The sequence below is a fragment of the Pelophylax lessonae genome (genome assembly GCF_965119305.1).
Source record: "Pelophylax lessonae genome assembly, chromosome: 8".
NCBI lineage: Eukaryota > Metazoa > Chordata > Amphibia > Anura > Ranidae > Pelophylax > Pelophylax lessonae.
The window spans coordinates 68,471,919-68,499,592 of NC_138775.1; the positions used below are offsets into that span (position 1 = coordinate 68,471,919).

A 27,674-nucleotide genomic window follows, 5' to 3' on the forward strand; every position below is an offset into this window, starting at 1 on the left:
ATTTCTACAGTAATCAGTGCTATACATATGCACTGTTACTGTAAAAATACACTGGCAGTGAAGGGGTTAACTTTTTTTTGAAAGGGAGGGGCTATGTGTGTCCCTAGGGGCGTGCTTTCTACTGTGATTGGCTGTGGCTTCAGATGCATGAAGAGTGATCAACGGTTCTACATAGTAGAACCGTATGATCATCCTTCATACACAGGGGAGAATGTTTACACTAGCCGCCTGACTTTCTCCCTCTCCCCCGCCGATCGCAGAGTTACCGGCGGACATCGGGTCCGCCGGTCACACCCGCAGGGGGGTCCGTGACCACGCGGGAGCGCGCCTCCGGCGGCGCGCGCTCGCTCCCTAGACCCTCACAAGCTAGTGACGTAGCCCTACGTCACTTTGCCTGTGAGGGGCTGACCGCCGACGTAGATAGTCGTGCGGCGGTCGGCAAGTGGCTAGAGAGGATAATTTATTAAAATGAATTGTTTTTTTCATTTTAAATAGTACACTAAGGCCTCGTTCACACTATATATGCATTAAAACTGATGGAAAACCATGCAGATTTCACTTGCAGAGACACATATGTTTTTATGCGCATTTCAGTGAGTTTTGTACATGTTGCAGATTTCTGCACAGAAAAAACACACATGATATTAGTGTCGTGGTGTGAGCAGGGCACATAAAGAACAAGTATTTCCTTTGCGCCCTTGCAAAATGCCCGTAGAAAAACGTCACATCTCTGCACCATGGTGTGAACGAGGCCTAAAGCAATGAACTAAAAGTTGTGGGTCCAATACTAGGTCATTATATATAAATAAATGGGCTGACTTAATGTATATTTCCACCAAAAACATTTTTCTTAGTTTTGGATAGAGTGGGGAGGTGTTAGAATGCCTGTCAGGTGCTACTGCTTTCTGGGGCTCCTTTATATTATTTTCCCCTTACTTCCTGTCCTGCAGACAACATCATACCAGTCAAGAAATAGTGGAACAACAGCAGCACAGACAGAAATAAAAAAAATATATCAAAGTGTTATATGGGATGTTGGTTTGTGGCGCTACCCTTGTAAATAGTGGTGTGTGAAATCTATCTGATGATATCTTCGTGGAAGTGCTAGGCCACTTCAGATGACGTTGTAGTGACAAAACGTGTAGGGCGGAGACTAGCGTCATAACGTCACTTCCAGTTACTGTGGTTTTCGGCTGTGGAACGCGGAAGCGCCACGGGAACGCCGATCTCTGTACTTTGCAACTGTAAGTTACTACTTTTATTAAAATAATTGATTGGAATTACTACACTATGGGGCATTCTATCCTTTTTTCCTGAGTGATACCGGACCCATCTAGGAATCGGATACCAGAGCGTGGATATCCCAATACGGGCAGGACAGCACCCAAAAACGCTATACCCGTGTTGAAAGGGGTGGGCTGTCTGGTGAGTGCATTACCTAGTGGGGACCACGGGTGAGAACACGGAGGACACTGAATGGTGTAACACCTGCATGGACTATTTGTTGGCACAGCTCAGTGGACACATTGTGACATTCACTCTAATACTAAATGGCTGCCTAAATGGACTGTATGGTGCAATAAAAGATATCTTTTATTTGATTGGATCAGTTATCTTAACTGTTTTGCACAATTTGTACTTTTTCTGTCATAAGCTGTTTACATAAGGGTCTTGCTAACCCACCATATCACAGTTCCACAGGTGAGTAGTGAGTGGATACTGGAAGAGAGAAATGGACTGAGGGCGCACCAGCCTAGCGCATTATCTTTAAAACAATTTATTGCAATAGACATGTATACACTTTATACTCACAAAATGATTATGAAACATGGGCAATAAGCAATGAGGGACCACCAGGGGTCTCCACTGGGCATCCTCAGCTGCTGCAGGCCGTGGAAGGATGTAGACCTCCAAAAAACCGCTTAGCATTTCGGAGTGTTCCCCCTTTATCAGAGCGCGGTTTTTTGAAGGTCTACATCCTTCCACGGCCTGCAGCAGCTGAGGATGCCCAGTGGAGACCCCTGGTGGTCCCTCATTGCGTAATGCCCGTGTTTCATAATCGTTTTGTGAGTATAATGTGTATACATGTCTATTGCAATAAATTGTTTTAAAGATAATGCACTAGTCTGGTGAGCCCTCTGTCCATTTCTCTTTTCCAGTATCTGTTTTGGGTTACCACGACCTGTTGAGAGTGGCAGCACAGCCTGAATTTACAACAATTTGACCTGAATCGCATTTTCAGGGTACTAGCCGCAAGGCCACTCCTCAAGCGCAGGAGTCATTTGCTCTTTGGGTAGTGAGGGGATGTTTATGCACAATTGGGGATGACTTGCATTTATATCTTAGCATCTTTTTCAGCACTTATAAGCACTAGCACTTTTTATTAAGCAAATTCCACACAGTAATTACCTAAGAAGTGGTATTCACATATTTGTATTTATTTGCATTTTTGTAAGTTTGATTTACTAATTTATGCACAATAGCACTTTCACGAAGATATTATCACATAGATTTCACACACCACTATTTACAAGGGTTGCGCCACAAACCAACATCCCATATAACACTTTGATACCATACCCCAGTCCAAAGGGGTAAGTTGGTGGCAGCTTACACCCCCAATTTTTTATCCTCCTGTAGATTACCACACTATCCGTAGCGCTGGTCCCAGTAGCTTTCTTTCTTCAAAAACAATATATGTTTTTTTCAGTGGAGCAGGGGAAGGCTAAAGCCCCCGTCAGAATTTTTTTCTGTCTGTGTCCCAGTTGCACATTAACATGCAAAATATTGCTTGTGCATCAATTCACTATCAACAGAATGTCCAGCTGTGAAGGGGGCCTTACAGTCTGCCCTAGAGAAAGGAGATCCACTAAATATGATATGTAATGTGAGGGCCTACTGAAACAAATAATTGCATATGTGTCCAGTCCAGAAGGCCCTCGCTCTACATAAGCATTGGTAAACTCTCCAGATCTAAAACTCAAGTCCATGATGGCCACTAGAGATGGGCTCAGGCACGTTCGGGATATGAGTCCTACCCCACCTGCCCAATCCCACCAAGAAGCTGACACTGCACACCCCCAATCACAAGCAGTGAGACATTTCCCACATCCACATCCGCACAGATCGGGAAATGTATAAATGCCTGTGATTAGCTGTGTGCAATGTTGGCTTTCTGGCGAGATCGGGCAGACGGGTTAGGACTAGGATCCCGAACACGCTAGAGCCCATCTCTACTGGCCACACAGGTGACCAATTTCCTATAAATAGTTTTTCAATGTTATCTTTTAAATTGATAGATTCTTAAGAGAAAGATCTTTTAACTAGACACATACAGTTCCAGTTTTTTATGCCTTTTAATGGTCTCCACCTGGTTAAAAACATACAACAATCGAAACTTAATTCAATGAAAAATGTCTTCAATTTCAATGTACTCAAAAGGAATCTAAATGACACATTGGCATACTCATTTTTAAAAGGTTTGATTAAAAAAATTTGATAATACCAATAATTGTATCCATCATTAATAATATGTGTAAAGTGTATTAGTAAAAGCAAAATATGAGTGTATCCAGCCATGGGCTCAGAACTGTTTGAAAATGAACAAGCATAGTTTTACCGGGTAACAGCATTGATACACAAGACAGAACTTTAACTTATTAGAATTATTTACTTACATTTACTTCTGTTATGGCAATATCTACGACACTACCGACAACAATTGAGGCATCAAAACTGTTCCAAGCGTCAGTGAAATAGTGCTGTTAGTAATAAGTAAGGACAGAACAAGACAAGAGAGAAATAAGAAGACAAGAAAGAAATGACAGGTGGGGCTACACCTCATTTAGCTCTATAGATAATGACCTTTATTATACTGTATAATAGGCCAAAGAGAACTCAAATCCAATAGTCCCAAGAGACAAAACCAAAATCTGAAGTCAGATCAGGAAAGTAGATTTTTTTGTTATCAGGGTTTGTGTCATTATACTGTTATAGTCACTCCACCCAAAACCAATATCTCAGTTTTGACAGATAATAAAATGAAACCACTTCCATCTTTGGGGGGGCTCTACTGGTGAGGTCCATGAGATTCCTGGGTCTGCACACCTGCTGTGCCCATTATGTATTTGAACATAGTAAACAATTATGGCAGGGAAATGTTTCTGTTCGAGGATCCACAATTAAAGACAAACAAGTGGTGATGCCAGGTAGGTATCACCACCGAGCCCTCTGGAGATGTAGCAGACCCATCAACGAAAGTTCAAAAAAGAGGGATGTCTACATGATGACCCCTATGACCAGGGGCGTCTTTGATATTGATTGGACCCTGGGCAAATATTTTCTTGGGCCCTCCACAATTCACTTATTACCTATTTGCAGGCAGTGCAGGCTCAAGGGGCAGCTGCTTTGGGGCCCCACAACAATGACTGGGCCCCCCTTTTGCCCTATGTTAAAGACGTCCCTGCCTATGATGTTACTCATTTCCCACTTTTTACTACACCAATCCCAAAATCAAGAATGCCAATTCACCACAGGGACTGAGACAGTGGGGTTGATTTACTAAACGCACGTGGGGTGTTCACTTTGCATGGGAATATGTCCCAGAGCTTAGAGAATGAGGTGAGGCTCTGCTGAATTCCATTATCCAACCATGCGCAAATACAAATTCCATTTTGTTTTCCCTTGCACATGATTGGGATTTCTTTGTAAAGTTAAATTTTACCACATACTCTAAGCTCTGGGGCACATTTTCTTGCAAAATGCAACTTCCCTTGCAACATTTAATAAGAAGTTTGCATTTAGTAAATCATCCTTAGTAAATCCTATTAGCTCTACCAAGAAAATGGGAGCTTACACAGCCCACCAGCTTCCACCTTTCCACCCACTACCAGACACAGGTTGATGCTATCTATCTTTCTTTGGCTTAAAGCTTAACTCCACTTTTGTGGGGAAAAAAATGAGCAAATAATAAAAATAATATAGCATATACAATTGGGACATAAGTCATATTGTAATTGAATGTTATTGAGCTTAGGTTCGCACTGGTGCATGCAGAACCCCGCATGTGAGTCGCACAGGAATCACACTGCATTCCTGTGTACATCACATGCGATGTATTTGTACATACATAATGCATTGCATCCGCACCAAAATGGTGCAGGACCCTTTTTTTCCCTGCACCTGAATCACATGGGTCTTCACACCCGTTTGCGGGTCTGCGTTTTGCAATCTGTTTTGGTGTGCGGTTAATCTAACATTGACACCCGCAGCAGATCGCATGGACGCTGTGCGATTGCTATGCAGTGCGATGCAATGTGGGGAAACTCAGCAAATCTTGTGTGTTTCCCGCATCGCATCAGTGCGTACCAGGGCTAAAATTACCTTTTTCAATCTGCAGTGCTTTAAAAAATTATATATAAGTTGTATAGATCTCCCCCTCCCATAATATGTCATTTCCTGCTTGTGTGATTGGCTAACTAATTTCCCCAGAAGTCTGCATTAAGACATCAATCAGATTTTTGGCATCCCCTGCAGCAAAAATTCAATTTTTGGTGAGAGACTCCCAAAGGGAAATCACGCTTAAAGGGATGCTGACCCTACCACTTTCCTCATTAGAGCCCTGCAGGTGCAGCAGCTGATTATTCATTTTAAAACCGTTCTCACACAGATTCACTGAGCAGATGGACACAGACAAACAGCTATTTCTTTAGAATATCAAAAGGGAAAAATATACCACAAAGTTTGTTAAAATCCCTGCAATGTACATAGATCACCAAGAGGGGCTTATTTTTTTCTCAACAAAAGTAGAGTTACTCCTTAAAGCGGTAGTATCCCGCTTTTTGACACTTTTACCTACAGGTAAGCCTATAATAAGGCTTACCTGTAGGTACAATTAATATCTCCTAAACCGGCACGGTTTAGGAGATATTTGCAGTGCATGCAGCCGCTCACGCGAGCGGCGCATGCGCTCTGAAGGTCTGGGGGGACCTTCAGTTTTCCTTCCGCCGAACCCGGAAGAGACGCCGAGGGATCGTGGCAGCGCCCGCAGCGATGTCCGGGGGTCCGTGTCGGGGCTTCGTTCTAAGGTAAGTAATACATAATGAGCTAGTATGCGATGCATACTAGCTCATTATGCCTTTGTCTTGCAGTTTTTTTTTTTTTTAATTTTCGGGTTTACAACCGCTTTAAATGGCCATGTGCAATCCCACCATGAAATCTCCATCTTCCTATAACGTTTTCCTAAACTAAACTTTATCAGACCTAAGAGAAAAAAACAAGTCTCCCTGTAATGAAAACAGCAGGTGGGCAGAGTGGAGAACTCAATAGGCGTCCTTTTAAACATAAGATGTTAGGTGATTCAAACCCCCAACATCTATTAAAAACTGAAATATCAGGGTATAGGGAGGGCCGACATTTTAACACAAGAAAACAAAGATAAAAGGTTGATTAATAACACAGTAAATAGTTCCCAGAAAAGGCACTCTGATTCAGATTCTGAGGTTTGGCCTCTGGCCCATGGCTTTGTGAGGGCACCTCATTTCTTCACCATTCCCTATGCCACATAACATAAGTTGTGTCCTACTGAAATCCTCCACAGATGGTTCCAATATGGGCCTCATTTATAAGAAAAACTATAGAAAGGAACTCAGAGTTCTCATACGCAAGGCCCACAGAAGATGCAATATCTCGAAAACCTTCACCTGAAGTAGGAATAACTGAACCCAAGGAAGGTAAAGTGTTAGATATGTCTGTGACTTGTCCAGGTGATGGGATGCAACAGGAGACACAGAGAAGGAAGACATTGGGAGAGGGACAGGATCATTACTTACATCAGCTTCACTGAGAACCACGTCTACTATGCTGCCGATAACGATGAGGGAGTCAAAGGTATTCCAGGCATCACTAAAATAGCCCTGCACACAGCAGCCGAGGAGGGGGCAAATGGAGGCCATTAACATTTCACAAGACAGGTACATGCAGCCACGCATGGACAAAGCACACAAACACAAAGGTAAAGACATCTATATTGTCTGTGAAGTGGCCTGCTACTTTGTCCAGTTCAAATTGAGAAGCTTATAGAAAACTAGGGCAGGGTGAAAACAGGACAATGTCTGGCGCTACTTTTCTCCAAAAAAAAGCTGCAGTCATATTTTTCTAAAACAACTCATATTTCTACACATAAATATATGTTTATTATTTGTAATTTTGTATGGAAAATAATTATAAAAATGACTGCTTTTGGCATACATCAAATATTGCCCTGTTTTCAGAATGCCATAGATTTATAATAGCCCCCAGGTCCTATTGCTGCGAGTCAGCCATGCATTTAAAGTGGACGTATCCTCTACACAGGACAGCATTTTAAAACCGTGTCCTGAGAGACCATATACACAAATATGTGTCACATTGCATTACAGCTGTAAGCAGTTTATTTCATTTGTCTTTTACATGTTCATGATGTTGCCAAAAAAGATACAAGCATTTATAAGACTGTGAACAGCCCATATACTGGCACAGAGCACAGCATGAAATCAGACATTTCCCAGCATTCATTGCACAATTCTGACTGCCTCTAAATCTTTATATGCAGTTGAGGACAAAATAATTTAGCAATTTTGCATAATTTTGCATTTATAATGAAATGTATATTTATTTAGTACTTTTAGTAGTATTTATTTTTTTTTTTTAATTATGTTTTTTTTTGCGTGTGTGTTGCATCATAGGTCTGCTTTGTCTTGCATTTGCCAGGAATCAAACCCGGGGCGCCCCCAGAGGTAGCCAAGTTAGCTACCACAGCACCAGCGTACCAATGCATAGGTCTGCTTTGTCAATAAAGTCAATAAAGCATTTTCCTTTTTTTTAAACCTGCATTTTTTTTTAACCTGCATAGAACACATGTTGTAAGCACCCATTGAAAGAAACCTGCTAACAGTTCATAGGGGGGCTCAAAAAAAAAAAAAAAAAAAAAAAAAAAAAAAAGCTGCTTTTACAGGCTTTGAGCTTTTTTGAGCATAAGCCTTTTTTTTTTTTCACAAACCCTCCCCTCAGCTAATTTTTCCTTTTTTTTTGTGTGTGTATTCAAGCTTCTTTGAGCTTTTTCATGCTCTTTCACCCATCTATTGGCACTCAGGGCTCATGCACACTGCAGCTCAAATTAAAAAGCTGCTTTTACATGCTTTTGAGCTTTTATTTCAGCTTGAATAGACTTGTTCTTTTTTAGCGCTCTTGTGCAAGTTTTTATTGAACTTCTTTGAGCTCCCTTGAGCTTTCTTGAGCATAAGCCTTTTTTTTACAAACCCTCCCCTCAGCTAATTTTTCCTTCTTTTTTTTTGTGTGTATTCAAGCTTCTTTGAGCTTTTTCATGCTCTTTCATCCATTTATTGGCACTCAGGGCTCATGCACACTGCAGCTCAAATAAAAAAGCTGCTTTTACAGGCTTTTGAGCTTTTATTTCAGCTTGAAGAGACTTGTTCTTTTTTAGGGCTCTTGTGCAAGTTTTTACCGAACTTCTTTGAGCTCCCTTGAGCTTTTTTGAGCATAAGTGTTTTTTTCACAAACCCTCCCCTTAGCTCATTCTTCCTTTTTTTTGTGTGTGTGTTTTGGAGCTTCTTTGAGCTTTTTCATGCTCTTTCACCCATTTATTGGCACTCAAGGCTCATGCACACTGCAGCGCAACTAAAACAGCTTCTTTTTTAGCGCTCTTGTGCAAGTTTTTATGGAATTTCTTTGAGCTCCCTTGAGCTTTTTTGTGAATAAGGTTTTTCTTTTTTTTTTACAAAGCCTCCCCTCGGCTCATTTTTCCTTTTTTTGTGTGTGTGTTTTCGAGCTTCTTTGAGCTTTTTCATGCTCTTTCACCCATTTATTGGCATTTAGGGCTCATGCACACTGCAGCTCAAATAAAAAAAGATGCTTTTACAGGAATTTGAGCGTTTATTTCAGCTTGAAGAAGCTTGTATTTTTTGGGCTCTTGTGCAAGTTTTTATTGAGCTTCTTTAAGCTTTTTTGAGCTTAAGCGTTTTTTTTTTTTTTTTACAAACCCTCCCCTCAGCTCTTTTTTCCAAATTTTTTTCTGTATGTTTTCAAGCTTCTTTGAGCTTTTTCATGCTCTTTCGTGCTTTTTTGTGCATTTTGTGCTTTTTTTTTGTGCATTTTTGGGCACTTAGGCATCTTTTATGCTTGAAAGCTCCTCTCACAAATGCGAGTTTAGTGAGGGGGGGGGGGGGGTTCTGCCGGTAAGGGCTCATGCGCACTGCAGCTCAAAAGAAAAAAGCTGCTTTTACAGGAATTTGAGCTTTTATTTCAGCTTAAAGAAGCTTGTACTTTTTTGGGCTCTTTTGCACATTTTTATTGAGCTTCTTCGAGCTCCTTTAAACTTTTTTGACCTTAAGCATTTTTTTCACGCACCAGACACCCCCCCCCCCCCCACCACCCCTCAATTCATTTTTCGAAAGCCTTTTCTTTTGTGAATTTTTTGGGCACTTCTGCGTCTTTTCTGCTCGAAAGCTCCTCTCAAGAACACGAGTTTGGTGAGTTTTGTTTTCTGTCTATAAGAGCATATGCCTGTACACTCCTGAAAAAGCCATAGTATGCATTGACACGTTGGCTAACATTGAGCAGAGTTACCAGGCAGAAAAAAATGAGAGCTCAAAAAAGCTCAAAAGCCTGTAGGAGCCGCTTCTTTGGGCTGCAGTGGCATGAGCCCTAAGTCTTATCTCTCTAAAAGGGACCTAATGATTGTAGAATACTGCCATCTGCTGGTAGCAAGTGGTGCTGTAACAGCTACAGTGTCTGTATTTTAGTAATTCTAACTTTTACTTCTTGAGCTATACACACAGCCATAACCCAAATAAATTATTGGATTTGCATGCTGGCAACTGACTGTAGAGAACTGTTAAAGCTTGCACCCATTTGTTACAATTATCACACAATTTGGATAGTTGGGGCCTTCCTATTAGTTTTGGCATGCACTCAGCAAATGAACAATGTGTGTAATTACCTATATGTATAAATACATTATATTTTGTTTAAAGCACAGTTTACCATTATTAGTCAATCAGCCACTTCCCAGCAATATTAGTCACATGACAAAAACAATACAGATTCCACAGATCACAAGCCATGACAGTTCTAGCAAGACAAGGGGGAAATGTCATATGGACAAGTCACAGCAAGTTCATCCTTATCATGCATTTGTAGAAAAAAGTTTACACAGCAACCACTTGTAACTTACGAGCCAACGTTTTTTTTTGGCCACACAAATCTACCAGATAATATGCAAACAAAAGGTAATTTGATACATACTAAACAATATTACTAACTTAAAGTGATACTAAAGGCACATTTTTTTTTGTAAAATAAAAAGGATTCTATGCTTACCTGCTCTGTGCAATGATATTGCACAGAGAGGTCCCTTACCTCCCTTACAGATCTCCTTCCTTCGGTTGCCTCCTTAGCAAGCCACGTGCTATAGAGGCACCCATGCGCATGCACTCCTGAGCTGAGCTGTGTGCGTCTGTAGACACCCACAGTGCCTTTAAGCCTTGCCCCTCACTCTCTCCCTACAGGAGTTTGACTGACAGTAGCAGGAGCCAATGGCTCCCTCTGCTCTCAGTGTCTTCTGTGAGTCAGGAAGTGAGGGGAGCGGTGCTGCAGCCGGGACAGCGCTGGAGCGGTGAGAAAAGCCATGTAAATGTTTAGGACTGGGAGTAGGTAGGATAGGTAGTAAATAGTTTTTTAAAACCGTCATTTAGAGAATGCTTTAAGGCAAAAAAATTAAAAATCATTTTGACATCAGAAGCACTTTACTAGATATGGCTACTGAGAGTGACAGCACTAAGTGTACTTTTTTAAATTGCTTTTAAACCTGGATTCAACAAGTCAGTATAGGAGAACTGACATGATGATGGCCATATTTAATTAAAGTTAAAGTAAAACCAATAAAGAAAGGGAACCTAACACTATAAAAACATGGACACTGCTATTGCTGAACTGGAATTAGCATAAAAGCAGTGAAGTGTCAGGACCCCTAGGATAACAAGTTCCATTTAACTTTTTTTTTTTAAATTGCAATCTCCTTTAATGATGTGGGTGATATTTTGTAACCGTGAAAGCAAATGTGACAGCGCAATAACCCATAGCAACAAATCAGTCATTTTTACCTAAAGTAATACTAAAGGCAAAACTTTTTTTTAAGTTTAGGATAGAATGGAGATGAATTAGAACATCTGTAAATTTGTATTGCTGTCTGTTTCCCCATTAAAGAGGAAGTAAACCGCTGCCTTTTTTTTTTCCTGACCTGCAAAGTAAAGGCATAATGTGCTAGTATGCATCGCATACAGGCACATTACGTGAAACTTACCTGTAAACTAAGCCCTACACCGATGCGTTGTCACCGCTGTATGGTGCATCCATCTTCACCCAACTTCCTTCCCGGTCCGCGGACTCCGGCTGTGTAACTGGCCAGAGCTGCATGACGTTACTCCTGCACATGCGAGTGGGAGCTGCCAGTTATACCACAGGGCTCTATGCCGATGATGTCATCGGCTGCATGTACACTAAATATCTCCTAAACTGTGCACGTTCAAGTTTAGGAGATATTTACAGTACCTATAGGTAAGCCTGATTATAGGCTTACCTATAGGTACAAATAATCGATGGAAGTTTACAACCACTTTAAGGGGATAACCCTCCTTATTTGTCCTGTTTACCATTATCATTGAATGTGAAAGTAAAAGAAAATCCCAAATGTTGGGTTGTCCCTAGAAAAAGAATAGGGCGGGGGGAGCCTTCCTACGGGGACACTAGTTGTGGTGACTTGGGGGTCCCCAAAGAATTCCCTTAATTTGCAGGGATTTCCTCTCACTTCATGTTTGGCTATAGGACAGGAAATTAAGGGAAATCTCCACAATGAGACATAGATGGCAAAAAGAAATGTGACGGGTTATAACCCTCCCTTGCTCTATCCAAAATAGAAAAAAGTTTTTCCTATAGTTCTACTTTAATTGATTTGCTTGTAGTAATCTGGGAAAAAGTATACTTTTAAAAATAATCCAGGAAAACAATAGTTAAAGCATCTCTTTACATTCCACTGGCAGAAACCCCGAATTCCAAGGCACAGGTTGTAGGGGTGCGGTGCGATGCTTACACCAGCTTCTGCCAATGTAGGGGTGGGCACTTACATGGAGGCAAAGAACTGTCTCTGGAAGTCAATAACATAGAAAAAGCATGCAGATTAGAAGTTAAACCAGAACTCTTTATCTGTATACTTTTCTCTGGTCAGTGGCAAAAATGATTCAAGCCACTATAACAGAATGACAGCCAGGCAGCTAGCATTTTCAGAAAAAAAAGGTCAGTAATTCTTTCTTTCTTTTCAAACGTTAAAGAGGAGTTTTAGCCTTGGGGAAAAAAAATTAAAGTCAGCAGCTACAAATACTGTAGCTGCTGACTTTTAATATAAGGACACTTACCTGTCCAGGGAGCCTGCAATGTCAGCACCCCAGCCAATAAGTCCATCAGCTGCGGGTGCAGGTGCCGATATCTTCACTAGGGGAAACAGGCTGTTTCCTTCTGCGCATGCGCGAGTCCCGCTGCACTTTCTGAATGGTCCTGCTGTCTTCTGGGACCTGTGTGTCTCTCAGAAGGCAGCAGAGGGAAGGAGGAGGGGCCGGAAATTTAGTAGATCGTCGCACAACAAATGCAGCGATCTTACCTGGAAGTGGGAGGAGGTACCTGGTTTTGACAGGTATACGCTCCCCCATGCCCCCGAAAGGTGCCAAATGTGGCCGCAGAGGGGGGGAGGAGGCAAACAAGCGGAGCTTCCCCGTTTTGGTGGAGCTCTGCTTTAAGTAAATGTTTCTTTTAAGGTCCACTCACACCATAATGCAAAGTGTGCATTGAGTTAGACAGCGCCTTTAAAATTAATAGACATTTAACACACCTCAACGCATGAAACATAAGTCCTGCGCCATTTTTTTTAGCACAGCGCAATATGCAAAGCATATGTACGGTATCTGTGCATAGATTGTCCTGCAATTACCTTTGTACTGAAATGCACATCTATAGTGGGTTACCTTGGGCTGCTTGTTGTGATGCGCAAAATGGTGTGAAAGGGCCCCTAAAATTGTACCCTGCAATTGGTTGCTGTGTGTTAGTTCACCTTGCACATTGCTTTTGTCCTGCCTAAAATAACATAGCTGTTACTTTTCACAAATCTCAAAATAATATATGTACCTTTATGTGGCTATATTATATAAGCAATAGTCATTTAAGGGTTAATTAATTAATAAATAATTAATTAAATAATTAATGTAAAGGAGACTGCAGTTTTAGACTCCTCTCTGGTACATTATGGGAAAGCCAACACTGCCTCTCTAATAAAAGAGGTGTTGTGATGCCTCTAGCATATTACTCTAGTAGTTTAGGATGGAAGACTCCTTTAATGACTGGGCATAGAATGGGTAGATTTTACTACTTCTTCACAATGATGCTTATCCTATATACAGTGTTATCATTCAGTGATAATATCGGATATAACAGGTAATCTCAGTTTTATCACATTTAGGTGTAACTGTCATATTAGTCACATCTAATGATTTAGTACCTACCTTGGGTTTGAAAGCTATAAGTTTCAGAACCATTTCTACAGTAAACACAGCAGTGAAGACCATGTTCATCACATCCATGACATCATTAAATATTTTGGATTGTCCATAATGCTGGAATATAAAATCAGACAAGCGGAGAAGTTTATGTCAATAAAAATGAGAGCCATTCCAAGATCGAATGTTATCATCAAAATTGTGGTTTAGAGTGTTAGGTTGTGTTGTTCCTTAAAGCTGAACTCCAGCCTTGCCTTTGATCTTGCACAGTTGTATATGCTTCTCTCCTGTATAGCTTAGTCTGATTTCACTGTATACTCTGAGCCTCTCACAGTGTGCGTTCAAAGCTGCAGCAAGTTACATTGAGTCTACCTCGTTACCTGGTGGAGGATGTCCAGCATCATCTAACCCTAACCTCCCCAGTCTGACTGTCCCTGGTCTGTCCCTTTTAATCATTGGATTTCAGTTCTTTGAGTGATGGAGGCTCAGCAGCACATGTAGACGTTACCTAAGGCAGTCTGCTTGCAAATGCAGTCTGCCTAGAAACTCCCGCTCCTCTTAAGGCATTTCTGATATTTGCATGACCAATCCCAAGAGCTATCCTACTACTTGTATGAAGGCTCTTTAGACGAGTACTGAGGCAAGGTGCTGTGATGTTTTTAGGAGGCTATGTACTAGGGATCGACCGATTATCGGCAAGGCCGATATATCGAGGGCAGATATTGACCTTTGCTGATATATCTGTATCAGCCCCGAAACTGGCCGATATTGTCGATTTTCCAAATATTGCTCATTTGAGGGTAAAATTATGTCACATAGCGTAATTCCATTTACAAATGTTATTGAAAATGCCACTCACATATGTACAAATTAAAGATATAAGCAATGAAGTGATGTGACATTACTTCCGGGTACTGGCGCCAGATTCAAAAAAATTACAGCATTTAAAACAGCCAAACTTGGCGTTTTGAATGCTCTTAAGTGCAGAGGAGGGGTTTGGGGTCTTTTATACCGCCAGATCCCTCCACAACAGTACCTGTCAAGTGATAGAAATACATTTTTTTTTTTTAAATGTACAAAAATATCGGCCCATTTTGGCTGATACCGATATGCAATGGCCAAAATATTGGTATCGGTATCGGCAATGAAAAACCGATATCGGTCGATCACTACTATGTACAGCACCCTGACAGTCCCGTCGCCCCACCAGCCAGAAGCATAGAGACCCAGTAACGATGTCACTTTCTCAACTCAGAAGTTATTTTTGTAATTTACTAGCATATTAAAGGGGGAGGACCCAAAGGTGAAATATATTTGCTCTATTTTCTTTTTTATTTTGAACATTTACAGGCTTACAGATTGGAGTTTATATGATTGTTTTTATTATTTGTTTAAAAATTGAATATACAGTATGCTGCATTCATGACACTCAGATACAAGGATTCTGGGATTTCATATAAGGCATACCCTGTGCTACCTGCATGCTTGTCTCCAACCAGGGCTGTCTTTAACGCAGGGCAAAAGGGGCAGCTGCCCTGGGTCCAGTCATTGTTGTGGGGCCCAAAGCAGCTGCCCCTTGAGCCCGCACTGCCCCCAAATAGTTGATAAGTGGATTCAAGAGGGCCCAAGAAAATGTTTGCCCAGGGTCCAATCAATATTAAAGACGGCCCTGTCTCTAACCAATTTAAGCTATTAATCTGCAGAAGAAAGAGTGGACAAGGTGTCCCTCCTCTGAGTCATTTAGGAATAAAAGAGCCCTCAGAGAATATAGAGCTTGCACCCGTTTACCACCTGCTGACTGCAAGCTATAAAAAAAAACTGTACTTTAGAAATATTTCATATTTTATCTGAATAAAAAGCAAAACAAAATGTTTCTTTTTTTGTTACTGAACATAATAACCGTATAAAAACCATACCCCTTCTCTGCTCACTTACCTGCATGGCTAAGCACAGTGTATTCAGCATGATGAGGACAAACATGATGTACTCAAATCCCGTGGAGTTGACAACATACCAGAATTTATACTGATAAGGGTTCTTGGGAATGTATCTTCTCAGTGGACGAGCTTTTAAAGCATATTCCACGCACTGCCGCTGTAATATGCAACAAGAAAAATTGTATTAAATGCAGTAATAACAACACATTTTAATTAGGTTTATTGTTTTTTTAAAAAGTCTAAAAGTTACATTTTAAAGGCTGGAATACAGGATAAAACAGATTTCTATTTCTATCATGTTGTTAAAGTGGACACTCTCCATCCTCTACCCTCTTGCCTTAAAGTGGAACTAAACTCGACTGTTAACCTAAAGTTATTCCATTTTTGCTGAAATATATTATTAAAAGAATAACATGATGACTGAAAAAGCATGCTGTTTTTAAAACAAAATAGTAATCTGTCTTTACAGTGCCTTGCGAAAGTATTCGGCCCCCTAGAACTTTTCAACCTTTTGCCACATTTCAGGCTTCAAACGTAAAGATATAAAGCTGTAATTTTTTGTGAAGAATCAACAACAAGTGGGACACAATCATGAAGTGGAATAAAATTTATTGGATATTTCAGACTTTTTTAACAAATAAAAAACTGAAAAATTGGGCGTGCAAAATTATTCAGCCCCTTTACTTTCAGTGCAGCAAACTCTCTCCAGAAGTTCAGTGAGGATCTCTGAATGATCCAATGTTGACCTAAATGACTAATGATGATAAATAGAAGAATCCACCTGTGTGTAATCAAGTCTCCGTATAAATTACAGTTTTATATCCTTATGTTTGAAGCCTGAAATGCGGCAAAAGGTTGAAAAGTTCAAGGGGGCCGAATACTTTCGCAAGGCACTGTATATTAGTTTCTTGTAATCATCTGTAAAGCAGCACTTAGATGAGGAGAGGAAGGGGAAGACTCTACTTCATCGCACAGTGCTGTTAATCTAAGCCAAAGAGCTTGCTGACAAGAGTTCAGGGGTTATCTCATAAAAGAGGTGCTGCTTTTTCACTCTCCAAGCAAAGGCTGCCGCAAGTCCTTGACCAAGCTGTAACACCTTAACAACAGTGTAGGAAAATGAGGTCAAGGACCTGGCTATCCTAGCATTGGTGAGTGAACCTCAAGAATAACTCAAAAGAATTTCTAATCCTTTTTAATGGTGGGTTCCCTTATGCCTGTAGCTCCAGGTATGGAAGTACTCCAGAGACTCCAGAAGGTGACTCCAGAAGGTGCTGCTTAATCTTGCAGCGGTTACAGATTTAATGGCTGTCCCCTCTTCCATCAACATTATGTTTATGCCTGCTACCACAGAGCTTGATACTGCTGGAACAAAGATATTCAGAAAGCTTTCCTCCAATATTTGTGTTCCTTGGGTATGTGGTGCACCCTCAACCCTCACCCTACATTTTTGTTCAAGACTTGCAATACATCTTTAAGCCACAAAAAAAAAGACTGGGGCATCAGAAGCCCACCAAAAAGAGGTTTCAAGTGAGGACAAATGCAGTGTAACCCAAAGATGTACTTTATTATAAATATAATGACATATCAAAGCTGAGAAATAGACCTCCACCTTACACCCTAAAATAATGACAACAGTGTCATATAAAAGAGATAGTCTGAACTCCAAGCCACACACCCAGGCAGACAGCACTCAAGCATAGGCATTAAACACAATATAGTGACCGGTCATGTAGAGGTGGTGGGACAAATTTTTGGGCACCAATGGGAATTAACCCTTATACATACTCTATTGTACCCCAATAGTGAGATAGATATGATACATAAACATTGTATCCAAAACTGACCACCAGTTCCAGGGCGCATTCACTCGGATCATTAAATCTACAAGTCAATCTTGACCCCTAAGGCTGTGTTCCTTCGGATATCTTCAGGGGGCAGCAAGGGTAATGCCAGTTTGTGGATTAATTTGACCTTTTCCTGTTTTGGACACTCTTTAATAATGTTCTTGTTAGCATTCACAGGTCCAGAGTGTGTTTAACCTGGGTGTATTATTGCCTGATTGTTGGCCTTGATTCACATTGATATCATATTCTTCCCAGGCTAACTGGACCACCCTACCCCCATGGTGTTATTTATCTTATTGTAAATAGTGGATGGCAGTAGTCTGGGAGTGGTGGCCCCTGCCGGTAAGTCAATGAGTGAACTGGCAGGGACCCTCTATAAACCAGAAGAGCAAACATCACTCCGTCTTGACAAAGCCAGCAGTGCTGCGGGTGACAGGCGTTCATCATGTGCGGGCTCCTGTGCTGCTGTACTGTCATGCCACTCGGCAGCCGCCACCATAGCTGAGATTAACATCTTGCAGATCGGAGCTGGCACACAAGCTGCAGGAGAGCTGTGCTAACGGCATGGTAAGCCAGAGTATTGCAGGAGGACACACATGGAGTGGTGAGAGCACTCACCAGGGGACTTATCACTGGGTTGATCCAGCAAAGACTCTGGTATGATTGAATACTTTGGACAGTATTTAAATTACTGTTTAGATATTCATATTTACTGCAGCCTCCGGCCTTAACATTTTGCTTTGCTGTTGCAACTTTACCATCTGGCTCTAAGCTGTGCCTGCTCACTTGCCATTATCCCGCTCATAGGCTCTCGCTATCACACTGGGCTAGGGGGTGTTTTATATTCATGCTTGCTTGTCCATAAGGGATTACCTAGGATACAGGATTACCCAAAGTACTTTGTTGATGGTCTCAGAGTGTTTACCATTGGTTACCCAAGGTATATTTTGAGGCACTCCTGGTACTTTATTCCACTATATGCGCCCTGGAGCTGGTGGTCAGTTTTGGGTACAATGTTTACATATCACATCCATTGCACTATTGGGGTACATCTTTATAAGTATTTATAAGGGTTAATTCCCCTTGGTGCCCAAATGTTTGCACCACCACCTCTACATGACTGGTCACTATATTGTGTTTAATGCCTTTGCTTGAGTGCGGTCTGCCTGGGTGTGTGGCTGGGAGTTCAATCTGTTTCATATGACAAGGTTAACATTATTTTAATGCTGGTAGCTGGTGTGCGTTGGCATTATGTGGCCCAGCCCCTGTCAGTATGCTAGTATACAAAACAGTAATGCCCAAGGGACTTTAAGACACATGGAGTCTTTGATAAGGGGACTGGTGGTTGTTTTTCTAACCAATTTGACTTCGGGAGGGGGTGGACTGGCCAATTGATGGGCTTCATAAGCCTTTCAGCTCTGGGGCTGGACACTGTTGGCACCAACTTGCTGGGGATCGCCACCTTTCCCAATTCATATTGTCATTGTTCACAGGAATGTAACTTTTCACATGGTTCACTCTTTATATTATTCATATGTACAAATGTACCTATTTGAGAGTCATCCCTGCATGTGGGACCCCACTTAGTTTCCATTCACACACCATTCTTTTACCCCCATTATTCTTTCACCTTCTATATATGTGGTGAAAATCTGTAGCAATACTACATATATCGCTACTACTTTACCTCAACATTTGAGGGTTTTTTCTTCCATCACTTTTACTATTGTTATTTTCATCCCCCCGGCGGGTTTCTCAGGTGGTCCTTTTATCAACATTTTTTGAGGGCTTTGCCCTCCATCACACTTCACACTACACATCAGGCCCTGTTCAAAGTGCAAATAGACATTTTTGTTTAATTTCCCCTATTAACAAGTGTATGTTTTTTTTTTTGTTTGTGCTTTCTTTTGTACTTACCTAACGATCTAGTCTCTGCTTTCCGATATGAGTGTCTAAAATCTCCTAAAGAAAGCGAGTGTTGTCTCGAGAAACGTGTCGAAAGTCAAGATACTATGCATCCATGTACTCCATACCTATGGATTATTAGTCATGTTGTTATTTTTGTAACTACTTATTTCTTTTATGTCGATCTCTGCTGTAGTGTTTAACATTTTAGATATGTAATTTTTTAGGATTTGTCTTTGGAATAAAATTGTAATTTTTTTATCTACTCCATGTGTCTTTTAAAATCCTTTGGGCATTACCATTTTGTATACTGTCATTATTTTAATGATGTAAGTTGGAGGTCTATTTCTCAGCTTTAATATGTGATTATATTTCTAATAAATTGGATCTTTGGGTTACACTGCGTTTATCCTCACTTGAAACCTCTTTTTTGGTAGGCTTCTTATGCCCCAACCTTTTTTTTGGCATTGCAGTTGCAATTCCTGCATCCATGTCACTAAGAAGACATACTTGCCATACACTTTGAAAATAATTTCTCCTCTTACCTGGTTCTTATCCAGCTCACAGTTCTTGTACTCTTTTTCTCCCTGCTCTTGAAATGTGACGATAACGAAACCGACAAATATGTTCATCATGAAGAAAGCAATGATAATGATATAGATGATGAAAAAGATGGAAATCTCCACTCGGTTGTTGTAAATGGGCCCAACATTTTCCCCATTAGAATCAATTGCCTTGTATAGAAGTCTAAATAGGAAAGACACAAACACACAATAGGGGTATTTGTGAATAATAGTGTATATAAAACCTCATAGCCCAAAACAGCCAAATAAAGTAAAATATTTTGTACAGCTTAGCTGGAGACGTGACAGCTACAGCAGCAACTGGTGGTTCTGTGCAATGCACATACAGACTATGCATCACAATAATGTACTGTACTTCAGAACTTAACACAGGCTGTGTGATAACTACTGCAGTCATTGCTTGACACTGCCCTTTGAACAAAATATAAGGCAGGCAGAAGGAGGATAATCTGGTTCCTACAGTCATTACTTCAGTTTCTTTGGTATCAGTTACAGGGGCTGCCATCAGCACAATACAATTATTACTCCTGCAGGGTGCCTGGGTATAAGGTCTCATTTACATGGGCATTGTACAGCATACACCTATGCGAGGGGCATGTTTACCTGCACAGGGATGCATAGGTGTTGTAGACATCCCATGCAGGCAGTCACATTCATGTCAATTGGGATGCTGAGGCTTCATGGACACAATTGGTGCTTCCAGTTTCACATTCATGCTGGTGCATAGGCCCCAACTCACATCGCCTGGGACCATGTATCCGCACAGATGTCAAATTAGGAGCTGTGGCCGTGTCCGTGCAACTGCTGCATCCAAATTGAGAAGAATGGGATGGCCTGCACAGAGGTGCACACAACAACTGGGTGGGTAAACACAGCCCTAGCAGGAGCATATACTGCAGTACATCCATGTGTAACAAGGGCTAGCTCTATAAGGATGGAGTCCCACCACCCAGATGTAACACTACATAGGGAAGACTGTCATCAATGAGCAGGAAGAAGTCATTGCTAGGTCAGAAATACATTTTCAGCAAGAAAATACAATGAATAAGAGGTCTTAGCCTGTCAATTCATTATTTAATCTGGCCCCTTCATACCATCTGTGTTGGACTGTGCTGAGCAACCTTGTTCAGTGCAGTTCCAACACATAGACAAGGCATTCTGCTTTGTTTTCTATAAGGTCAGTTGACACCATTGCACTGCATTGGAGTGCAGAAAAAAATTTAATTGCATGGACTACTTTTTTCAGCGTAGCGTATTGCAATGACAGCTACTGCATCACAAAGCCACTGCAGTAAAAAAAAAAACTAAATAAAAATGTCACTTGTGACATTAAAATATAGCTAAAAAAATATAAACAGTGCGATGTATCACTGGTTCTCCCAGCGTGCACCAGGGATTGTGCATTCAGTGGGTCTTGCTGGTGTGAAGAGCCCATTAAGGTAGCAGACAAAAAAATTCTAAAAACTCTTCAACTGATAAAGAAGCTTTATTGTAATACATTGGACACACACAGGATGGGGAAATGCTGACTGACTGGCTGTTAAAAAAATACTTTGAATCATTCAAAAGAGCATATAGCTTCAGAGCTGAAAAGAGGATTAATAATTCTACATACGCAGGCCATCCCTCAAAGGTAGAGACTGTGAATAGTGCCATCATGGCTGAGAGCACGTTGTCGAAATTGAAGTCACTATTATGCCAGTGTCTCTCGCGAATAGAAGGGCTGTTAACATCTCCATCTTTGTAGATAATATATTTTCCCCTATAAGAAAAAGTGAAAAGATAGATCTTTAAATTAAAGTATTTTACAGACTGAATCTTGCCATACCTATTTTATGCAGTCAAACTATAGAGAAACTATAATGCATTTTGCAACAAGCACATATTTTTTAACGTAATGTGGTTGATATAACTTTTAAATATTAGGCAGAAAAACCCAACGACTCGACTTGTGTACAACCAGGTTGCCCAGACATGGATTGAAATTCGGCCAGTACAACTTTACCTGTTTGCCACAAAATGTGGTCAGCTGTAAAGACTGCAGTTTGCCTCACTGCTCAGTCCACTGTGAAGATAAAATCTCAGTTCAGCCAGTCAGACCTGACTGATAGACATGCCTTGAGAAAGAACAAGACACATCCTTTATACATCCTACCAAGCAGGAATCAGAGCTTGCATTAGGAATAAAGATAAATAAAATATTGATAAAAGTATTTCCAATTCATCTAAAATCACATTCAAAAATCTATATTTTCTCTTGAAAATACTTCACGTATTAAAAAGTAAGACCTAAACCCAGAAGCCAATCCACAGATGACTAAGTAATATCATTCCATACATTGTGATATACCTTGGTAAAATAAGAAGATGTAATTCCCTTTGCAGCCATTGGACCAGTTTACTCACTCCAAATGACAGCCCAGGCAGGAAGTAACCTAAGGAAAGAGCTGGCTTTACACCCAAAAGATTTATGTTCAGACTAATTTCCGGCTGTGGCTTTTGTATTATAAGTCAGTGTCTGCATCTGATTGGATGAAGGCACTATTCGGACATTCATTTTCCTCCTAGGGGCGTGGCCAACTGCTGAGATGTAAACAGCTGCTAGTCAGAGCTCCATCCTGCCCAACCCAATCCTATACTAATCCTGCAGACCCTGTACCTTCCTATAGCCTGCATTTACCTTCCCAGCCTTTCTGCATCACAGGAAGATGGTCAAAATTGGGAATGCCACGCCAGCTTACAAGGCTCCTCTCCCCTCTTGTGTAAAGGTGCAAGATGGTGCCAGCCCTCCTCGTGGCCTGGGAGGAACACAGACACAGTCTGTCAGCTCTCTCCAGGCTAAATCTCCATCAGGGGAGTCTGCAGAATCTGTGGATCCTGGCTTAGCTTAATTGCCAGCCTGTCTCCCCTCAGAGCATGATACACAGGAGCTCCATAATAATAGGCATCCTGTGGGGAATGCTGCTAAACCTACGTTGTCACAAATAATGGAGGCCATCCAGCACTGTCAAGCTTCTCTCACTACCCAAATTGACTCTGTTCGGATAGACTTGTCAATTCTTAAATAGGATATGCAAAATCTCCGTCACAGGGTCACTAATGCAGAACAGCACATTAGTGACTTGGAGGATGAGAGTTGTCCATTACAAGCCAAAGTCCATGATTTGTGTAAAGGCCAGGAAATCACCAGCTGAGTTGATTGATCTGGAAGATTGCCTGAGGCACAACAATTTGCATTTTCTGGAGTTCACAGAGGGTGATGAGGGCAGGAATCCTGAAACATTTATGGAGAACTGGCTTAATACCACCTTTGACACTTCTAATTCTCGCCCCTATTTGCTATTGAAAGAACACATAGGGTACCACTCCGTCCTCTGTCGCCAGGTGCATCCCCCTGTCCAGTGCTCATTAAAGTGCTATACTTATGTGACAAAGAGGCGATCCTGAGAGCTGTTCGAGAGAAGGGTCGTGTATCGTTTAACGGCAACACGTTACTATTTTTCCAGATTTCCCAGCTGCTACACAAAAGCAACATGCGACTTTTCTCTCCATTAAGAAATGCCTACATGACCTACAGCTTCCATACAGCATGCTGTGTGTCATCTATCAAGGGAACTGATCCACAAGAGATGTCACGCTGGATGGACAACCCCTGGGGCTGAAGGCACTCTCAGGGTCCAACTACTATATCCCGCCCCGCTGAGTATACCTGATTGAGTGATCTCCCTTTCTGTTATTCATCCTCAAGATAATCGTTTGAATAACATTCCGTTTTATCCATCTCTGAGGATGATACCTGTTTAATATTTTTCTGGCAGCTGCAGCCTTATACTCTTGCAATACAAAGTTTATACGGTATTCTGATTTTATCTTTGCTGCACTACCTGAAGTCTAAGGTCCCGTTTCTACTTGGATCTGCTACAGTACTTAAGTTTTCTGAGCTGCCCAAGATCCTGATGTGTCTTCTTGTGATTTCCCTGTTAGACTCAATCCTATATACAGGGTTCGGAACGTTAACCAATCTCTCAACATGTGGGCTTGGACAGAACTATCTCTCTAGTTTGTCTCTTCCACTAAATACACTTCCAGCAATTCTGGAACCTTCTACAGGGGTCGATGACCAACTAAACCAAGTCCTCCTTGCAATGCAGGTTTTGTTTTGGGGAAGAGGCTCCCGAGTGTTTGGGTTTGGGGGCCGAGTGAGTTAGGGTTGTTCCGGTTCTAAAGGGGTTTTTGTTCCTATTGTTCCATTTCTGTCACAGCCCTTGTCCATTTATAATATGTAGGTGGGTGCTCATGATTTTGGTATATACAGTACATTCAATATGAATAGCTTTAATTATTTGGATTGCTGTGGATGGGGGTGTTACAGTCATAGTTATTTACAGCATCATTTGATATTCTTCTAAGATATTGTTGTTGTTTTGCTTATGAATACAATACGTCTGATTTCATGGAATGTTAGTTGGCTCAATTCTAAAGTATAACGCTCATTAATGTTTCAGTATCTGGCTAGACATATTCTGCATGTTGTTCTTCTCCAAGAAACGCGCTTACAGGGTTCTAGGGTTATGGCACTTAAACGTGCCAAAATAGCTTATGCTATCCACTGCACATATTCTATCTTTGCCCGAGGCACTTCTATATCGATAGCTAAGCCTGCCCCAATTTCCATTAAACAGGTCAAAACAGATCCCAAGGGATGTTTTGTTATCCTCATTATTGATATTCTGGGTAAACCATATACCTTTGTTAAAACATATATACTGCCACCATTCACTAAAGACCTGTTTAAACGTATTATGAGTACAGTTATGGAAATCTCAGAGGGTCCCCTCCTAATAGCTGGCGATTTTAATACAGTTCTGGATAATTCTTTGACAGATTTGGTGGATCTACCAAGCCCCCTACTCCCTTATGGTCCTATATGAATACATTTAATCTGGTAAACGCTTGGAGATGGAAACATGCTAAGGAATACTCATGCTATTCAGATACTCATGGTACACTGTCCCGTATTGATCTCTGCTTGTTGACTTGTGATCTGGTTAGTTTGGTTTCTGCAATCAGATAGCTTCCCAGAGCAGTGTGTCCGATCACTCCCCTTTGCTGATGGATCTCGCTCTGAGTGTATCTGGCTCCTGTAAACTATGGAGATTGAGTTCCCTCTGGCTGGTGGATCCGGCTGTCACGGATCAGGGACTTGTCGAAATTAACTCGTATTGGGTTAACAATGAGCGGAGTGCCTTCACGCCTATTGTCTGGGATGCTTTTAAGGCCACCATGCATGGTGCGTTTTGCCGCAGCTATTGGAAAGGCCCGAAAGGCCACCCAGTCTAAATTGAAGGATGCAGAAAAAGACCATTATGCTGCGGACACTAGCTATTCTGCTTCTCCCTCTCCTGAAAATTACATCACATAGAGACAAAAAGCCAGAGAACTGGATTTAGTGCTGCTAAAAAATACTATATCAGATTCAGAGGATCTTTGAGTTTAGAGATAAAAATAGCCGTCTCCTAGCATATCTCTCCCAACCTGACCTTCAACTCTGCACTATTCCCAGAATTGAAAATATTAATGTTGTGGTCAAACAAACTAGAGAAATAGTAGAGGCATTTGTAGCCTTTTACTCTACTCTATATACCACTAAAGCACCCTACACTATTGTAGAATTTGATGACTACCTACAGTATATGACATTCAGCTTCCCAGGTTATCCACAGATCAAGTCTCATTGTTAGATGCTCCTTTGACATCTGAGGAAATAGGTACAGCCATGCAGTCTTTTCCACACAATAAAACACCAGGATTGGATGATTTCCCTATAGAGTGGTATCTGCAATATAGAGAGATCTTGACCTTCCACCTATTGCAAGTTTTTAACCATGCAATGGAGGAGGGGTGATTACATTCTTGTATGTCCAAAGCCCTAAATGTTCTTCTAATAAAACCTTATAAGGATCTCCGTAATTGTGAGTCATACTGCCCTATTTTCCTAATTAACTTGGACGTCAAACTTCTTGCCAAAATCCTTGCTCTTAGGTAATTAGGTATAAAAGTAGGTATATTAGGTATAAAAGTAATTCCTACTTTTATAAGGTCGGATTAAACTGGCTGTATTCCGGGCCAATCCACTTTCATCAATATACACAGACTCTTTACTAACATGCAAACCAAACACGACAATATGGTCTCGAGAGTCGTATAGTCATTGGATACACACAAGGCCTTTGATTCGGTCGAATGGCCGTATCTGCAGGAAATATTGGCGAAGTTTGGCTTTGGTGATGTATTCCTCCATTGGATTTGACTGCTGTATTACAGGCCCAGGGCTAGATTGAGGGTAAATAACTTTATTTCTTAATCCTTTCCTATAACATGGGGCACTAGGCAGGGTTGCCCCTTTTGGCCGCTCTTGTTTGCCATGGTAATGGAACCCCTGGCTGAACTGAGAAAAAGAGCTAACCCTGATATTAAGGTATTGGTGATTAATGGGCTTGAGGAAAAGGTTTCACTCTATGCAGATGACATGCTAATCTATTTAGCGGATTCCCAATCCTCATTATCTAATCTATTGCAGGCTATCCAAAGATTTGGCCTTTTTTTGGGCTTTCTAGTTAACTGGGAAAAATCTCTTCTTTTCTAATTGGACATAGATGCTAATTTTTCCTTACCGCCCTCGTGCCTGTTAAAAATTGTTTCTAGTTTTTGCTATTTGGGTATTGTGGTACAGCAGCCAATATCCCTATATCTCAAAAATAATTTGGACCCTTTTATTAGCAGGCTTAAAAATACCCTGAAAGTATGGTCTAACCTCTCTCTAACCCTTTTGGGTAGAGTAAATATTTCTAAGATGATATTCCTGCCAAACTGCCTCTACATACTAAATAATTTGCTGGTGTATATTCCCAAGCGCTGTTTTATTGAGATTGATGCTATCCTTACATCTTTTGTTTGGGGGAGTAGCACTCCGAATTGCTAAAGATACACTTCAATTACCTCTGCTGGAGGGCAGCCTCTGGCTCATGCTCTTTAGTGGTTCTACCCTGAAACTAAAAATGCTGCCACTGCTTTAGAGGCGGCGATCCCAACCTCCTATGAATCTCTCCAAAATGTTGTTTATTGTCAGTCTACTTGGGTAGAGACAGTACCAACATTTTATCCATGACATTGCAAATTTTTAAACTTTCAAATTTACTTCACTCGGGTGGTACACCTGTATAATCTCCCATTTCCCCCTATATGGAACAATCCTTGCTTACGTGAATTTTTCCAAAGGACAGATGGGGCAATTTGGCCGAGACGGGGAGTGAAATTAGTTTCTCACTTCTTCACAGCAGATGCGTTCCAATCCTTGTCTGACTTTCGTAGAGACTTTAATCTTCCCTCCACAGCCTACTTCAGATATCTTCAATTAAGACATACCACTGCAACTCAATTTGGCTTACGTAACATCTCTATACAGCCTTCCCCTTTGGAACGCTTATTAAATGACCCGAACCATTCTAAACTTATATTTGCATATTACTGGCGTGCGGATATACCAGAACTTATGGAGGAGGTGTGGCAGGAAATTCTCCCTTTGCAAGTACCTACAGTTATCTCCTCTAGGGACAAAGTTATTCAGACAAAATTCTTATATAGGGTCTATTATACCCCAAGTCTCCTTTATCGGCTAAATAGGATACCCTCTGTGGACTGTGCTAAATGCTCTCCAGGGGTTGGTGCGTCCTACCATATGGTATAGGAATTTTCACCGGTTAGAGCATTCTGGTCAGAAGTCACCACATTTATCAGCTCCATTTC

The 27,674-nt window shown here is 41.2% G+C and overlaps 1 protein-coding gene across 17 annotated transcripts in view; it reads right to left on the reverse strand.

Annotated features, from left to right (window-relative positions):
• CACNA1D (calcium voltage-gated channel subunit alpha1 D) overlaps window positions 1-27,674 on the reverse strand; it is a 537,366-nt gene that overhangs the window by 96,046 nt on the left and 413,646 nt on the right. For 12 of the 17 annotated variants that reach the window (XR_014225629.1, XM_082266517.1, XM_082266516.1 and 9 more), the window contains exons 26-30: window positions 21,484-21,630; window positions 19,830-20,031; window positions 15,534-15,692; window positions 13,605-13,715; window positions 3,678-3,761 (exon numbers count right to left, since the gene is read on the reverse strand). Coding sequence is in view for 16 of the 17 variants with exons in the window: in XM_082266517.1 (XP_082122643.1) it covers window positions 3,678-3,761; window positions 13,605-13,715; window positions 15,534-15,692; window positions 19,830-20,031; window positions 21,484-21,630 (703 nt within the window). In the remaining variant the exon portion in view is untranslated. Of the gene's footprint in view, window positions 1-3,677; window positions 3,762-6,830; window positions 6,915-13,604; window positions 13,716-15,533; window positions 15,693-19,829; window positions 20,032-21,483; window positions 21,631-27,674 lie in introns of all 17 variants that reach the window. The other 5 variants (XM_082266513.1, XM_082266511.1, XM_082266524.1 and 2 more) reach the window with 2 other exon arrangements.